Source organism: Alnus glutinosa, chromosome 5, assembly GCF_958979055.1.
Source record: "Alnus glutinosa chromosome 5, dhAlnGlut1.1, whole genome shotgun sequence".
NCBI lineage: Eukaryota > Viridiplantae > Streptophyta > Magnoliopsida > Fagales > Betulaceae > Alnus > Alnus glutinosa.
In genome coordinates, this window is record NC_084890.1 from 27,592,369 (window position 1) to 27,610,046 (window position 17,678).

Here is a 17,678-nt window from a genome sequence, read left to right on the forward strand (position 1 = left end):
TCTCAATAGGCCCTGAAAGTTAAATTAATTACTAGCATCCCACTTTCATTTTATCCATTTTCATTCCTGTAACAAATTTTGCTTTAAATTTTGAAGTATAATTATGCCAATAAAGAAAACTGTGCCTGTCACATACATTTCACGTATGTCATTTTACCTAAAATAAAAAAAAGAGAGAAAAAAGAAATAGAAATAGAAATAGAAATTACATACAAAGTTATATATATATGATAGTATATTCATATATATTACCTAATGGGTGGATAGGTCCTGTCCAAATAATTGTGTACAATTGGATATGGACAACTAAAAAAATTATTTAAAAAGGTAAGAAATGAGTAAATGGATATTTAATACCCTCTCCAATTATGAGCCGTACGTCCTAACATCTTCATTTGTTACATTAAAAACTTGTATATAATTTCATAATTGAGATCCCTGCAATTCTTTCAATTTCAACTATTTATTTGTAATGAATGGTTGAGAACAAGCTATGTCAGAAAACATGAAGAAAGAGAAACATAGAAGAAAAAAAAATGTTGATTTTGGGGTGGTAAACGATGCCCTTAAGGTAAAGTGATTTGACCATTTCAAAATGATCTATTATTCTTAAAACATCTTTTCAGGGTGGTCCGGCTACTCTAAACATACCTTATGGAGGGTAATTACATATTTTATGGGTGGTCGATTACCCTCCAAAAGCATGTTTTAGAGGCGATTAGGTTATCTCAAAAAACATGCTTTTGAGGTGATTCAGTCAACCCTTTAAAAGTAGCCGACCACCCTCTCAAAATAAAGTGATAGTCAAACTACTCCCAAAAGCAAAGTTTGGGAGTAGTGATCAACTATCCCATAGTCTTAACTTTGTGCGTTTTCATCTTTTTTTATTTCTAATGATGTGACTCATTTTGAGTTATTCGATGGTAATTGCATGCCCTTGCAATTCTTAAGAATTTTAGAAAATCTCAATTCATAAATTCATAATTCTAATTAAATTTGACAATGAAGAGTAATTAGACTTTGTGTAATTATGCAATTAATTCATAAGATAAACTCTTTTACGATTTAACTAGATAGCTCTTTTGGATAAAAGTTTTAGAGAATCATTGAGGCAATCGTTTTCAAATATATATATATATATTTTAAAAAAAGTCTTTTTAAAAGGTGCCATCTGTTGTAATCTATTATAAACAAGAAAAATGTTAGGGCTGAATTAGGATTTTAGACGTGGGGGGAATGAAATTTAAAATAAAAATAAAAATAAAAATGGAGAGGGTAAAAATCTGATTTTAAAAGAATGAATAAATGAAAAATTCTTGTAGTTCAAAGGTTTTCAGGATAGGCCAAAATATCAATTTACTTCCTATACTCAAATTCTGAATAAACATTTTACGGATTCCATTAGTGTGCAACGCTAGCACCAATAAAATGCTGACATGTGTCACTTTTTTTTTTTTTTTTTTTTACGGATTCCATTAGTGTGCGGCCACTCCATGGGTCAGGAATGGCGCGTAAACCACCTTAGAGGTGGCGCTGGCCACCTCTGATGTAGCTTGCAAGCCATCACTGATCGGGCGGGGGTGGTATGCGTAGTACTCATTTTATAAGCAATGTCTTTTTAGAAGTTCTTATCTTTTATAGTAGTTTTTTTTTTCAATGTTTATGTTAGTGTTTTAGGGTCCTATGACTATGGATCTTGGGTGGCTTTTCTTTTTGTAGAGGTAGAAAGAAATGATCTTCTATTTAGTCACGTGTGCTACTTGTGCATAGGTCCCTTAAGAAGGAACTTAACACCATGAGGGTTAGACTGCATTGATTTTTTGTTTTTGAGTTTTTAAAGAAAAATAAATAAAGTTGAAAACAATATCCTTAAATATACTAATTTACTAAATTTTTTAAAAACAATTATTATTATTTTTTCTCGTAGAAAGAGGTGGCTGGGAAGGGCCATGGGCCCATGGCCCCGCCAACCTCCCTCGGATGAGTCGGATCCGTCCCTGCGTGGAAGACCATCACCCGCGAAACCTTCTTCATTTCATTTTAATCAACAATACAATTACATTTTTCACACAACTATTAGAAGTATTTCACCAACCAGCTCAATTGTAAATAATTCAATCAATTTTAATTTTATTGTATTTATCAAAATTTGCAAAATATGAAATTTAATATTAATTTGATATTTTTGAATTCAAATCTAATTGACAAGCACCATTTTATATGATTTTAAAAAATTACATATAAAATAAAAACCATTTCAAAATTAAATTTTATTTTAAGATTGGTTAAAAAAAACTAAACCCAATCAAAATCCAACAAACAACCAGAATTGCAAGTCGGGTTTCCGGTCTCGGGTCAAATTGTTCCAGCCGTATAACATCGAGAGAAAACAAGCCAGACAACATTCGACGCAGAACGTACACAACCCCATAACTTTTTTACGGCGAAAATTTTGTTACCGCGGAAGTGAACGAGAGCGAAAAGGTCGAGACCAAACCCTAACCCAAAATTCCCTCCGATTCGAAACAAAAATGAGCCAAGACGGGAAGGGCAGAGGGCTCACCGGCGATCAGCAGAGCCAGTTGCACTACGGAACGTTCCAAGGCGTCGCGAACTACTACCCTCCTCCCCAGCACCCACCGCCTCATCCGGTCGTCGGTTTCCCCCAGCCGGTTCCTCCCCCAGGATCCAACGCCGATTCCCCGTACCATCATTATGGATACCAAACCGTTCAAGGTACATCCAAATGACGCGCACATGATTTTTTTTTTTGAATTATTGCTCGCATAGATATAAATATGTTTGATCGGAAAAATATTTTTGCTTGATTGAGCAACTAAACGGTGTAGTTTGGTTGTGATTGGGCTATTATTGGATCATTTTATTTTTATTTTTTAAATTTGATGGCTTGAATTGCATTTTATTATTCCCATGAGCAGTTTGGTTGAGGTTCAAATTTAAATGGTATCTAACTGTGTATAGAGGTGCAATGATGTCTTAGCTGGATTATCGATCCGATGTTGCCCAAGGTTTCTATGCCTTGTGAATCAAACTGCTGTTTTTGAGGATGTGTTTGTGAACTGAGAAAATGAAGTTGAAATACGTTTGAATTATTGACAAAACAAAATTGGGAATCGAGCGAGACGAGGAAAACAAGGAATCCAACATCACATCTTTTTGCATTATGCTTAACTCGGATATGAAGTTGCTCAAATTATGACCACTCTTGATAGTAGTGCCTCCAAGGCAATAAATTTCAATGAGAAGCTTCCGTTTGGAGCATTTAGATGATAACCACCAGAAGCTTTTTGTGAAATTAGAATTAGCTATGTTTTGATTTAGAGTGAGGATTTTTCTGTCTGGGTCCGACAAGTTGTGTGCGAAATCTGTTTCAATTACTAAAGAGGTTTCTACGATAGTTTCCTGATATGTGTTATAGCTGTTACAAGGGAAATAATGGAGTTTGATGATGAGTTATTAATTTTTTTGATAAGTTATTAAATGGACAAACAGTTAGTGAGACAAAATTATTTCAGATGGGATAAGGTGTGGGTGCAGACAATGGATAGATAGTCCTTAATTTCCTTGTAAACTTTAATTTTGGAGAAGTGAAATGAGATGTGTTGATCTTAAAGTGCGGTACTTTTTGGTGGAATGTCCCAATATAAGGAGATCGTGGTGGCTGACGGTTTGATTAGCTGGAAGTTTTGCTGGCACATAATGCTGGGCAGTGTGGTTTATACTGTGCGGTAATCATTATCAAATGGAATTGTGGGGTTGTTCTGAAGAACATCTTCTGTTATGTAGCAAAACAGAGAGAGGACTATTTTTGTGCGCAAAGAGAATTAGGAGACAAGAATAAATAGAGAAAGAAGGAGAAGACGATGAAGAAGAAGAAGAAGAAGACAAATGGAATCTATGCAACGACTTTCTGCAAAACACTCAGAATTCCATTAATCAGAGTCCACTTTCTTTGAGTACGAAAGGGCATATTTCAAGACTTGTTGACTTTTCCCTAGTCTAACGGGACTAAGACTCCTAATTTGGTAATCGCCAAATATACAAATGAAAAGAAAAAAAAAATTCCTAAAGATGTGACAAACTACTACATTCCTCTTCGGGCCAAATGACACTTCCATGCCCATAGGTATGAAGTTGTGGGTGATGTTGCGCAGACAAATCCCACTGGATGTCTAAGTTATTACCAAGCAAGAAAAATGCTCTTGCAAACCTTTTTGAAAACCCTAAATTCAGCTTATTATGTTTCCTTAAAGGTTCTGAAAATAAATTCTCTGCAGGTCTTCTTCTTTTTTTTGGCTGAAAATTATGTTATGCCATTGAATATGAAATCCTAAGACTCTTAATCCATCGACTTAAATTAGATAGTGATTTTAATCCGAGACTCGGTACAAAACGACATTCTAACATTTTGCATTTGGGTTCCCCAAATCAAGAGGCTCTAAGTACCATATTGAGAATGACACCAAAAAATCAGCAAATAGACCATTTTTCCATGGCTGTATGAATAAGTTTTTTCATTTTCTACGCTTTTGAGGAAATGATGTATATATTATATTCATCTATCTTTCTATGTATTTTTCTGAATACATACTGCATACCTATATTTTAACTTTTTAACCTCGGCATTAACTTGCATGCCAGCAACAATTATAAATGTTGATAATTATGTGACTGAAGTTCTTGTTGATATTGTATTGACTGCTACACATAAATGCTATATGGAAATTTAATGGAGATGGGCCAGTAAGAGGGAAAAAATTTATAGTTTTTGATTTAATATTCCATTGTCATGATATTCTTTTTAATGTCATTCAAGGTTATGCAGTTGTTGAGGGAAGACCCGTAAGAGAACCCCGCCTTCCTTGCTGTGGTATGGGTATGGGCTGGATCCTGTAAGTTCTTTCATGGATATTTCTTGATGCCATCATTTCCCTTTATTTATGTTTTAGGGGCGAATCATTTTCCTTTGTTTATAATTTAGGGGCAACAATATCAGTTGTAGATTTGAAAAAAATAAAAGTGTCTTTGCAGTTTCCAGTTGGCAGCTGCTATTTGGTAATGAGTTGAATGGTTGTTCGAAGAAGAATTAGGGGTGTGCATTTTAGTGAGCATAGCATTTTGATAGTAGATGCCATATACAAATGATGAATCATAAAATACTCAAATGACTTGGTCATGGAACAACTTTAGAAATCATAGATTTTGTGACTTCATAGGTGTCCCACGCAATTTTCTACTTTGTTTCAATTGCCTTTTGAGCTTTCTTTTACAGACAATATTACCTACCCTATAAATTATACTGTAGTGTTTATTTGACTTCTTGGAAGTGTTGCATGTGGCTCAATTGCTCTCCCGCGCTCATTGTGGTCTCAGTTGTGGTCACCTTCCAAACTGTCTTTAGTTAAGGCAGATGCTTGCCTTCGCTGCATGGTACTTTCCGTTGCATGAGATAAGAGGATGTCAAATTTGCTATAATAAATTGCCAAATTCCAAAAACCATGAAGTTGTACTAGTATAATATATTTGGTCACCTAGGAAAAAATAAATAAAATGGGCAAATTGAATACCTATGTGACCCTTAAAAATGTATCTAATTAGGGTTATAGTTGTGAAGAAAAAAGAAGAAGCTTCCTACATCTGCCACAGTCCTTATATATTATTCTATTTCTCAATGTGTGAACTTATAGTGTAATTTGATGATTTTTTTGTTGATTGGTTATAATTGATGATTACTACTTCACTTTGTTTGCAAGGTTTATAATTGGTTTCTGTCTTGGTGGCATTCCCTGGTATGTTGGAACTTTTGTCCTACTTTTTGTACGAGTGGATTACAGAGAAAAACCTGGATATGTTGCATGCACAATAGCTGTAAGTATATTTGTTGTCCTGTATCTCATTTTTCTCTTGCATTAGAATGTTCTCTAATTACTTTTTTTGCTTTCATATTTCATGATTCCATGTAATGATATGGACTTCTGCAAATACTTCTGCTGGTGTTATATATCTTTTGAGATCAGCCATATATCTTCAAATGGGAAATTTGTGTATTTTCTGAACTTGTGATTAGTGCTGTAGTGTGGCAGTGGACAAAAATAGTTGCTGGTTCATTATCTACTCATCATGCCAGGAATAATACATAAGCTTCCTGACCTCGTTAAGGTTGGCTTATTAAATGGAGATTTAGGGTTTTTAATGAAAGCTTAATGTCCTTAATTTGAAAGCAGTGGCTCCTGTATACTTATGGCTTGACTATGGTACATGTAAGTAAGTAAGGGAATTCTTGCTTCTGTGAAGCCTTTTGAAGTGCAGATGGACGCCTCGGACTTTGATTTGGAAATATTTAGAGTCTGGAATTTATCTTGAAAATATTGTAAATTGTTTGTCGAGAAACGAGAAGCAAGAAAATCATTCAGTTAGGGTTAAAAAAAGTTTTAGTTTGAGTAGAGGAAGAGAGACTAAAATAAGTACGAAAGATTCAGTGGGTTGTTTGTAAGCTATACAGTTTGGGTGATGAATGGGACTTGCCTATGATCTGAATGTGGAAAACGTCCTGTTATCTATGACTTTTTCAGAAAATTATATCATTCTTAGTGACCGTTACCTGCATGGTAATGATTCATTGAGTGCTAGTGTGGGTTTGTTATGAACTCATTAGTCACGTCTTCAGCAGTTGCAATATGTTTATTTAATGGAATGTGTGCATTGGCTGACCTACTTGCATTGCGGCAGTTTTTAAGGTGGAGAGATTTCATTCCCAGGATAAGTGTCTTACTGTGCCATTCCTTTGAGCCCTTGATGGTCCTGTTCCATACATGTGCTTGCAACTATTTGCAACAATGTCCATCTGCCTTCTTTAAGCTAGAAATTTCAACCTAGCGATTCTTTGGTTCTGTCAAGGCATCATATTTCCAATCATCAATGAGCTCCATGGAACTGCTTCCTACACACACTCTCCCTCCACAAACACATGTTTTCAAGGCTTTTGTTAATGTATTAATTAAATGATTAAATTCATTATTTCCTATTAGCTTAAACTTTTGAGATAAATAATAATTTAACATGGTGTCAAAGCAAAGGTTCTGAGACCCAAGCTAACTCTACAATTTACCCCCTCCCCCTTCTCTCTCTCTCTCTCTCTCTCTCTCTCTCTCTCTCTCTCTCTCTACCCTTTTCAATTAAATATCCATGTGTTGGCCTCACTTATCAAGGGGAAATTCGAAGCCAACACTTATCGAGTGGAAATTTGAATCCTCATGAGAGAGAGAGAGAGAGAGAGAGAGAGTTAATGTATTAATTAAATTCACTATTTTTTATTAGGGATTAAGTGATGATTTAACAACTTATTTCTAAATGATGCCACGCAGTGAAGATATTTAATTCTTTCTAATGGTGTTTCATTACTTGAAAAATGAATTTCTGTTTACAATGTGCATGATCTGTGCTAACCATCAAATGATGTAATTTTGTTAATATGCCCCCATGTTTTGGTTGTGTACATTTCATCTATCTGGTGACCCAAAAATTTATAACTGCAATCGCTAAAAGGTCTAAATACATATATTGGTGCATTTAAAGTTAGGTACAACCTTACATTTTGATAAATGTTGTCAGTTGCTGCCATGATGCTGCTTGCAAAATACCATGTAGGTTCTACAAATTTACTATGTTTTGGTTACGAGTAGACATAGCTGTTGAGTTCTCTCACCATGCGTATCACAATCCACACCTTCTGTAAGTTTGGCATGAAGTGCACAATCAGTGGGTACAAGTATTAAATTCTAAATCCGGTTGTACTCTTAGTTTCTTCACCAGTTTATATGTTGAGAAGTGAGAATATAAGTCTCACCTTTACCCAGAATTTTTTAAGGTATCCCCCCTTCAAATCTTAATGATTAACAATACATACTATCTTTAGTCCTGGTGGTGAAAACTGTATTAGGAATTGAGAAAGTTCTTCTAGCATTTGCATTTCCAAATGCTGAAACAACTATTGCAGAATTTTTGCATCACTATTGTACTGTTGGGTGGCATCGAGCGAGACCAGTAAACAGCGAATCCATTAATCCAGTTTATTTTCCACATGCACAGGGGTCCATCTATGTTTGCATTTTACGAATATGATATTTTCTGTGCATTTCTAATAATATCGAGTGTTATTCCTCTTTTAGAATTTCTAGTTTTGGGAGTTTTAGCCCCGATTAGCACGCCCACACCTGATATGAACCAAACTGTCTTACGACTTTCTGAACCCTACTCACATACTGCCATGATGTATCTGATCCATTCACAGTATCATGAAAAATGGATACAAATTTTGGGTGCTACTAAGTATAGAATAGATGTATCTAGGGAGAATTCACTATTCCCTGAATTTGGACATAACTCACAGAATATTTTTTTACACGTGCAGTCTTTTCTAGCTGGGATTGCTGTTCTGCTTGGCCTAACAAGGGGCACACATACCTTGCCCCACGCCTGGTGAGATTAAGATCGACTGCAAAATCGAATGTATACAATACCTGTATGTAAAAGAGTAATTGCTTGTGTATGTAAATTTGCCTGGAGCTTACTCTATGTACGTATTTATGTACGTATTCCAGGCATTCTTCTGAATTGCTGGTGAATGCCTATTTAGTAGATTGCCAAATGTTTAAAGTTTCATGTAAATGAGAGCAAATGCTGTAAATTGTCATTGCACTTGTGATTGATTATTATTGAATTTTGATCAAATGATGATTTTAAAAGCTAAATCATTATTAAAGAGATACAAGAGTGATATGGGTATGACATTTAGAATTACCCATTCTAATAACATCTAATATATATGATAAATAATAGGGTTTTAAAAACTCATTTTATTAGGTCGTTTCTATAATGAATATGGATTTGAAAATAGAGAAATAAAAACGATTTTATTTTTCCCTAAACGACCTTTCCTGCTGCGCTTATCATTCAGATTTTTAAAATATAGTAATGATAAACGGAAGATTTGTGTTTTTTTATGTCCTCTTAAAATTGTTGTGACTTTTTAAAATTATTATTGGATCAAAATTTAATAGTGGTCCATCACAAATCCAATGATAATTTAAAAAATCACATCAAAGACACAAAAAAGAAATGGATCATTGAATTTTGGAAAAACTTCACTTACCATTTATGATCTTTCATCAATTTTGTAATCATACTCTTAAACTTTAAAAAATATCAATTTAGTGTATCTATCTTTCAATTTCAACCCTCTGTTAGAATTTTTTGTTAAATCCTGTCAACATTCTCAAAACCCTTTTTTTTTTTTTTTTTTAAACAAAAATTTTCAAAAATTCAGGCATGTATATTTTGGCAAATTCCTTAAATCCTGAGAAATGCCTAAATCCTTGCAATTTTTTTTTTTTTTTTTCATAAAAAAATGATTATTTTATGAATTTTGGCATTCATTCATTAAAATTTAACGAAAAATTATAACAGAGGTTTGAATTGAAATTTGAAAGATGAAAACATTAATTGACATAGTTAAAGTTTAAGAGTATGATTTAAAAGTGATGAAAGATTAGGAATGGTAAATGAAGTTTTTCCTTAAATCTTCTTTCTAGCATTACTCTTTAAAATATGAGAAAATTGGACAATTTGTTCATGTGGTTGGCCTAAATGACTAATTATTCCATGTATCAAAATGAATTCAGATATCTCTATAGTTAGCCTAATTTATAAGTTGAACCTGGGAGTCAAATTTTGTTAAAAATTGTCAGATTCTGTTAGGCGCTTCATTAGCACCAATAAGGTGGCGACACGTGTTACTCTTAATAAAAAAAAATATAAATATATAAAAATTAAAAAATTATATTTTAAAATAAATTGAGAAAATGAAAGGAATGGCAGGGGGTGGCTCACAGCCAGCCGGCCCAGCCCCATGGACCGGGGGTGCCCGCAGGCCACCCTTAGATCTCTTTTGGGGTGGCTAGCTCCTATTTTATTTTATTTTAAAAAAAATATTTTTTTAAAGTTTTATATATTTATATTTTTTATTAAGAGTGACATGTTCTGTCATCTTATTTGTATTAAAGTGACACCTTATGAAATTTGTCAAAATTTTTAACTAAATTTAACTTTAGAAAGCAAATTATAATTTAGGCCAACCACAGGTATCAAATGTGCAAATTTTCCTTTAAAATATTATATGTCATTCTTTCTCTCTCTCAATTTATTTATTTATTTATTATTATTATTATTATTTTTAATATCAATGGGCCCGGTCCTCTGCCTAGCCCAAAGAAAACGCCCACGCGTGTAAGCAAAAGAAAACCCTACCCTCCGCTTCTCTTAGCGAGAGAGACTCAGAGCGAGAGAGAGAGAGAGAGAGGGAGGCAGAGCTTCGGAGATGGTTTCTTTCAGGGTAAGTCTACGATACATCTCTCAGATCCACCGAAATCTCTACTCTTAGTCTCTAATTTTAGTGTTTACATTATGTTTGCATTTTGGTTTATGGGAAAATCCAAGAAACGAAACTGAGAACCTCTTCCCTTAATTTGTAATTTTTATCATTTTCTCTGAAACATAAGAGAGAATTAGGGTTTGAGCTTTTGCTAATGGTGTTTTGGTTTGGGGGTGCAGTTTCACCAGTACCAAGTCGTTGGGAGGGCTCTGCCAACTGAATCTGATGAGCACCCGAAGATTTATCGGATGAAACTCTGGGCTACGAACGAGGTTCGGGCCAAGTCCAAGTTTTGGTGAGTGATTTGGTTGAGATCTTTGGTTTTTTTTTTTTGGAGGAACTGAGATCCGGGTTTGTGGTTATTTGATTTAATGTTGTTTGGTTGGTGTTGATTAGGTATTTTCTGAGGAAGCTGAAGAAGGTTAAGAAGAGTAATGGACAAGTCCTTGCTATAAACGAGGTATCTCATTTCTCTTAGTGTATTTTCGATTTTGTCTAAGATGGTTTGTAGGGGATAATTTGTAGGTAATTGTAGTTTGTATAGGCCTTGCTTCCTTCGTTTTAATGAAGGAACAGTGTTCTTAATGTTTGTTTGGTTCTTGTTATGATGAAAATTCTATGTGAATGAGAATACATTATTTTCTGGGTTAATCTTTACTAATGTTGGAGGTTTCCTCTGGTGGCGGGGGTAGTTGCTATCTGTTGTTTGTTAATGTTGGTATTTGGGGTTTATTTTTTTCTTCTGCTATTACATTGAGGGCTGGGCTACTGAATTAAAATTAGTACATTGTAAACTAGCTGTAGAATCATTCACCGACAATTATAACAGTTCTTTGAATTCATTGTATTCCAACATGTTAGGACTGTGTGGCAGTGGCTAAAACCATAAGACTTGTATGCTTTATTTTTATTTTTTATGGATTGTGGAAGAAAATGATAGTTTGATGAAAAAGCAAAAATTATAATCCATCATTAACTAACACGATATTCTTCTGTTGTCTGATAATTTACCAATTTCTTGTGAGAAACCCTTTCAAATGATATTAGCCTGGTACTGCAGCTTTGTAGGTTGTCTTCGTAAACTGTTCCACATTCATTCTAGCACCATCGAGCTTCCAGCTGACTATGTGAATTTAATGTAATAAGAGTAGTCAGTGAAACTACCACTCTGAATCCTATGCTTTTTCAACTTGACTACTAGGAGCCTCGTGCATCTGTGATTAGAATTACAATTTAAAAGGCAACTATCTATTTTCTGTTACTTTCCTAGATGGACAATTACCGTAAGTTTTAGTTCTCATGAATTTTTAGGCTTTGCCAGTATTTGTGATGATCTTTATGCTGTGTAGTATTCGTAGTCCTCTAGCTTAGGTCCATATAGCAGCTTCTTTGTGTTTGATATATGGTTTTTCATATAATTTCCACAACCATAAACTTCAATCTCCAACCAGGGATTCTAGTTACGCAAGTTTGTTGAACCAAGAGTACGTAGGTAGTTTGTTTCTGTGGCATGTTACTGCAGTAACACGATTGCTTTATTGATGTTTTGAAATTATATATGAAAAAAAACATAATCAGAACTCTGCAAATATCTATTTGTCGGTTGAAGTTGACTCTGTTGCAGATTTTTAACAATCCTTTCCTTTCTAATGGTAATTCTCTGTATTTCCGGGATTTTGTAGATTTTCGAGAAGAACCCTACCAAGATCAAGAACTATGGTATTTGGTTGAGGTATCAAAGCCGGACTGGTTACCACAACATGTACAAGGAGTACCGTGACACCACTTTAAATGGGGGTGTGGAGCAGATGTACAATGAGATGGCATCTCGACACAGAGTCAGGTTTCCTTGCATCCAAATTATCAAGACTGCCACCATCCCCGCAAAGCTTTGCAAGAGGGAGAGCACGAAGCAGTTCCACAACTCCAAAATCAAGTTCCCGTTGGTGTTCAAGAAGGTTAGGCCACCAACCAGGAAGCTGAAGACCACTTACAAAGCAACGAGACCCAATTTGTTCATGTAACTTTGCCGTTTGAGGAATGAACTCTGAATTGTTAGACTGTGCTCTATTTTTGAATCATTTTAGTAGTGACCTTCCTATCAGTAATTGTTTCTTTTGGCTTTTTTTTTTCCTTTTTTTTTAAATAAAAATAAAATTATTCTCTATATAGGTTGTCCCCACCCCCCCCCCCCCCCCCCCCCCCCCCCCCCACCAAAAAAAAAAAAAAGAGAAAAGAAAAGACAATGTAAGAACCCGGGTTGTAGATCTTAGATCGATAGTGATTTGATTTCTAGACCAACTCCCATTCAGGAAAATGCATCGACAAGAAGATAGAAAATATGAATACTATTAAAAAAAAAGCTTATTCACATTTTTGTAGAAGTAATACTTAACCCAAATACCTTTGTAAATAGAATATATATATATATATACACTCTTTATGGTTTCAACAAACATGTGAATAACATCCAATATATATGATAATTCCCCCCAAAAACAAATATATATATATATATATATATATATATATGATAATTCTTATGTATGTACATGAGTGAAAATCGTGTAGTAAAAAAAAAAAAAAAAGGGTATGAAACTCAAATAATAAAAGATAGAATTTGTTTTTATAAATAATCTTGAGTTTAAAGAACTCATCTTTTTTGGGTTGTTTCTGTCTTTTGATAATGAATAAGTTGAAAATTTAAGAATAGAGAAAAATAACATTTTAAAGTTTCTGAAAACCATTTTTTGTCCCCCCAAAGTGGTTGGCAAAACGGGTACCCGACACGACCCGTTAAGACCAACGACTCGTTTAACCTAGACCAAAACACGATCCGTTTATGTTAACGGGTCGGGGCTCCAGACACGACTCAAACACGATAATTTCACGAGTCACTCGACACGACCCGTGAAACCCGTTTAACATAATGTGTCGAATCGGGTCGATACAACCCGTTTAAAGTGCTTCTTCTTCTTTTCTTTTCTTTTTTTTAAATTTTTATTATTATTATTATTATTATTATTATTATTTTGGGTGGGGGTTTCAAATAATAGGTCAGTTTGATCTTTGACCCTATTTGTGCTAGTTGGACCAGACATATTTTTTATTTTCTCCATTTAGATTTAAGTTAATTGTGTGTATTACATATTTGTAAACATGTTTTCATGCCCTTCTGGCAAGAGGTTTTTATTTTTTATTTTTATTTGTAAACACATGATGCTATAAAAAAATAAAAAATGGAAATAAACTTTTAGTCTATTAACATACTGGCGGATCCGACGGTACCCGATGCAGCATCGGCAGAAGTGAGAGAGAGAAAGAGCAGCAGAGAGACGGGGAGAGTCGGAGAGCAGAGAATCAAAAGATGTCAGCAGTTGGCCGAGCGGAGAGTCGGAGAGCAGAGATGTCGGCAATCAGGCAGTCGGCCGAGCGTCGAGCGGGTCCAGTTTCCGATTGGGCCTCGCGGGAGGAAGAAGAAGGGGCGGCGGCGCAGAGCTAAAGAGGAAGAGAAGGGCGGCGGCGCGGCGACTGGCGAGGCTGAAGGAAAAACCAAAAAAGAAAGAAGTTAGGACTTACTGACTTAGGGTTTTGAGCTTTCACTTTTTAGTTTTTCCGGTTTTGTGTGTTTTTTTTTTTTTTTGGCTAAAAGTTCTAAACAGTAAACAAATCAATAGATCATTCCCGAAAAGGTTGAATCCCCATTTCCCATTCCCCTTTCTTTTCTTTTTCTTTTTTAATAAAAAAAAAAAAATAATGGAGTCAATCGTGTCTAGCGGGCCGCGACCCGACCCGACAGACCGAGATAGACGGGTCGCTCGTTTATGACCCAAACTTGTTTAAAGTAAACTCAAACCCACTAATTTCGTGTCAAGTTGTCGAGTCGTGTCAAAATTGCCAACCCTACCCTAAACTACCTTTCCTGCTGTGCTTCTTATCATTCAGATTTTTAAAATAGAGTAATGTTAGAAAGAAAATTCATGTCTCTCTGTGTCATCTCAAAATTGACATGACTTTTAAAATTATTATTGGATCAAAATGCAATAGTGGTATATTATAAATTCAATTGTAATTTTAAAAATCACATCAATTTTGTGAGGACACATGGAAGACATGGATCATTGAATCTTGGAAAAATTTCAATTACTACCCATGATCTTTCATCATTTAGTATATCCATATTTCAATTTTTTTTTTCAATTTCAACCGTCCATTAGAATTTTTTGTTAAATCATGTCAAAATTTTGAAAATACAATTTTTTTTTAAAAAAAATAAATAAAAAAAATCAAAGATTCAAGTATGGGTATTTTTGTAAATTCTGTTAAATCCTGACTAATGCCTAAATCCTTGCAAATTGTTTTCCTAAAAGGCGGGTACAACCTGCCAAGGGCTACCTCCTCCTCGTATTTTAGGAATTTTAACACTTATCCGTTAGGATTTAATGAAAAATTATAAGGGAGCGATGAAATTAAAAAAAAATTGAAAGATGGATACATTAAATTAAAACTTTTTATAGTTTAAGAGTATGATTACAAAATTGATGAAATATTAGTAGTAATTGAAGTTTTTCTTTGAATTTTCCTTCTAGCATTACTCTTTTAAATATGAAGAATGCTATGAGTACTTAAACTTTTACAAAAAAAAGTTTACAAAGTGACATGGAGGCTCATGAGAGGCTCCATATCAGCTTAACATTAAAATACGTTAAAACAAATTTTAGTACATAAACAAAAATACCATTTTATCTCCTATTGAACCCAACTCGCTGGAACCATCGTATCGCCGGAAACTCAGCACGCCAACCGACCACGATTCCGACCCCGACCACCGGAACCCCAGCACCCCAGACAATCTCGAACTCGACTTCGACCCCGATCAAGCTTCTAGTCGGGGAAGAGCCGGATCCCGGCCAGACGGCAGGGATCCGACCGTTCTGGCCGGGGAAGGGCCAGATCCCGTACAGATGGCCGGGATCCGGACTTTCTGGTCGGGGGGAACATATCCTGGCCGTGATTGGAGAAATCACAAACGACTAGATCTGGTCGTTCGTGGCTAGATAACGCCACTAGCCGCTGGATCCCAGACAGACAGCAGACGTCCGGCCACGGAGTTCTGGTGGTCTTGGAATGGCGATGTAGATCCGGCCCTTTCACGTCCGGACAGACGACGAGAAGTCCGGCGAGACATCCTTTGACGGATAGGTGGTCTTGAAATAAGGTTTTTGCTAAAAGGGCATTTTCGTCTTTAAACATATGCCACATCAGTTTGTAAAGTTTTATTTGTAAAAGTTTAAGTACTGATAAGTCTTGAATTATTCGATTTAAGACCCCTTAATTCGCATTTGTTAGACCTAGTTCGTGTTGTATATATAATGTTTTGTTGTAGTTTTGTGTTTTGTCTTATTTTCAGGTCTTCGTGGAAATCTAATTCAAAACACTTGAATTAGACCTGGAAATACATCAATGACATTTTGGTCATTTCCAGAGTTCGAGGCTGATCCTGAGAAGATGAAAAAATCATCCAAGGCATTTCGATCGATCGATTATTTGTACAGTCAATAATTCGATCTATCGACTTTTAGTCGACTCAACTTCGATCGATCCAGATGCGATCGATCGATCGATTGACTTTGCATCTTCTAGAAGGTCAAGATATTTTCAAATCTTTGTGCAATCCAAATCAAAAGTTGAGTTTAATGGACAGAAATGGACGGCGACCAACTCTGTTTGTGGGGCTAGAATTGATCCTTGATGAGTCCCTTGTAAATTAAATCTCTATATATATGAGATTAGGGTTTTAGGTTAAAACATGCATCTTTTGGGGATTTTTGATTTGCTCATGTGTATCAACTTTAATTTCTTGTGTTTTAGTTTACTTTGATACTCTCTGGACCGAAATCCAGAGAGATTATTTCCTTTGCTTTTTCTTCCTTTGTTCTTCATGTTTTAGCTTAGGTTTATTTTCTTTGCTTGTAATCCGAATTTCTTAAGTTTTAATCTACTGTTTAGTTCAATTTTAGCTTATTCTTTTACTGTTTTCCTTTAATTTCATGCTTAAATTAGTTTACTTCATGTCTAGCTAACCTAGTTCTTAGGGTTTGATCTAAATCCTCTCCAAAAACCATGAAGTGTTCTTAATGTTCTTAAGTTTTTCTTGATATGTTTGATGATTGTGTAAGGCTAGAGGATCTCAAAACCCATGCTAAAAGGTTTTGTTTTCAAGATTCCAATCTAATTATTCATGAAAAAGAGTTAAACTTGTCTATGAGTTTTCTTAGATTTCTTGAGTAAAATCAACGTTCTTGGAAACAAGAACGATGTCTTTTACAATGGTTCTAGTTTGACATGATTTATGTTTACCTATTAGAGTTACTTTATAGGGTATACTAGGGAGTATCGGTCATTTCACACCTTTGGTAGTTTAAACCGTTTTTCAATTATAGTGTAACTTTTACGTGATGCGATCGGTGTGAAACTAGATACCTTATCATTGTAACCTAGTTAGGGTTTTCATATATTGTGTATGCTTATTAGGATGTGTTATAGAGTAGTAAGCTAGGGAGCATTAATCACTCCACACCTTTGGTAGAGTAAACGTTTTTTAATTGTAGTTTAAATCTTTACGTGGAGTTGTTTAATGTAAAACTAGGTGCTTTATGATTACGTCTTAACAAAAGTGTTTTCGTGTCGAGATCGTTGTAATGGTTGACGCCCATTACGCGTTCATATCATGCATATTAGGAAGATCCATATAGACTTTAAGCATTTCATTGGTTGAGGATTGGACAAGATTAATACCTTAAGTTTCTTTTAAGTTTGTTTTCATTTTCCGCTTTCATTTCTTCACCTTATTGTTGTAGCTTCAATTCTACAACCTTTCCTTTATTTTTACTCTTAAGTTAAGTTAAATACGTTCCTTTAGATATCTCGTTACGCAAAACAACCCATAATCTCTGTGGTTCGATAACCCTTATTATAATACAATTGATTCATACTATTACGAAGTGATAAAAAATATAAATTTAAAATTCACGTATCGTGTCGTTGAGACACGTACCAAGTACCTCAAGCATTTCTCTTTAAATATTATGTTGATTTTCCCTCTCTTTGTATTTTTTTTTTAATATCAATGATTTTTTTTAATATCAATGGGCCCGGTCCCCTGCATGGCCCAAAGAAAAAGCCCACGCGTGTCCTCTGCTACCCACGTGTTGTTTTAACAGTTCTC

The 17,678-nt window shown here is 34.9% G+C and overlaps 1 protein-coding gene across 3 annotated transcripts; it reads left to right on the forward strand.

Moving 5' to 3' along the window:
- The first annotated feature begins 2,392 nt into the window (after nucleotides 1-2,392).
- LOC133868346 (large ribosomal subunit protein eL20) lies at nucleotides 2,393-12,554 on the forward strand. 3 transcript variants are annotated; one of them, XM_062305216.1, is made up of 6 exons: nucleotides 2,396-2,736; nucleotides 4,838-4,913; nucleotides 5,775-5,889; nucleotides 10,630-10,745; nucleotides 10,847-10,910; nucleotides 12,133-12,554. In XM_062305216.1, exons 1-6 carry the CDS (start codon nucleotides 2,532-2,534, stop codon nucleotides 12,472-12,474), a joined length of 918 nt encoding a protein of 305 aa, XP_062161200.1. In that variant the 5' UTR covers nucleotides 2,396-2,531; the 3' UTR covers nucleotides 12,475-12,554. The 3 variants fall into 3 exon arrangements, with proteins under 3 accessions (XP_062161199.1, XP_062161200.1, XP_062161198.1); XM_062305215.1 differs by lacking the exons at nucleotides 10,630-10,745; nucleotides 10,847-10,910; nucleotides 12,133-12,554 and adding an exon at nucleotides 8,432-8,765 and having other exon boundaries at nucleotides 2,393-2,736; XM_062305214.1 differs by lacking the exons at nucleotides 2,396-2,736; nucleotides 4,838-4,913; nucleotides 5,775-5,889 and adding an exon at nucleotides 10,285-10,411.
- The last annotated feature ends 5,124 nt before the right edge of the window (nucleotides 12,555-17,678 follow it).

Excerpts from the sequence above, each read along its gene's own strand:
- LOC133868346 (XM_062305216.1), top strand. The coding sequence starts at position 2,532 with ATGAGCCAAGACGGGAAGGGCAGAGGGCTCACCGGCGATCAGCAGAGC. Across the intron at positions 2,737-4,837 it reads TGGATACCAAACCGTTCAAG|GTTATGCAGTTGTTGAGGGA; the intron begins GTACATCCAAAT and ends ATGTCATTCAAG. Across the intron at positions 10,746-10,846 it reads CGGGCCAAGTCCAAGTTTTG|GTATTTTCTGAGGAAGCTGA; the intron begins GTGAGTGATTTG and ends GGTGTTGATTAG.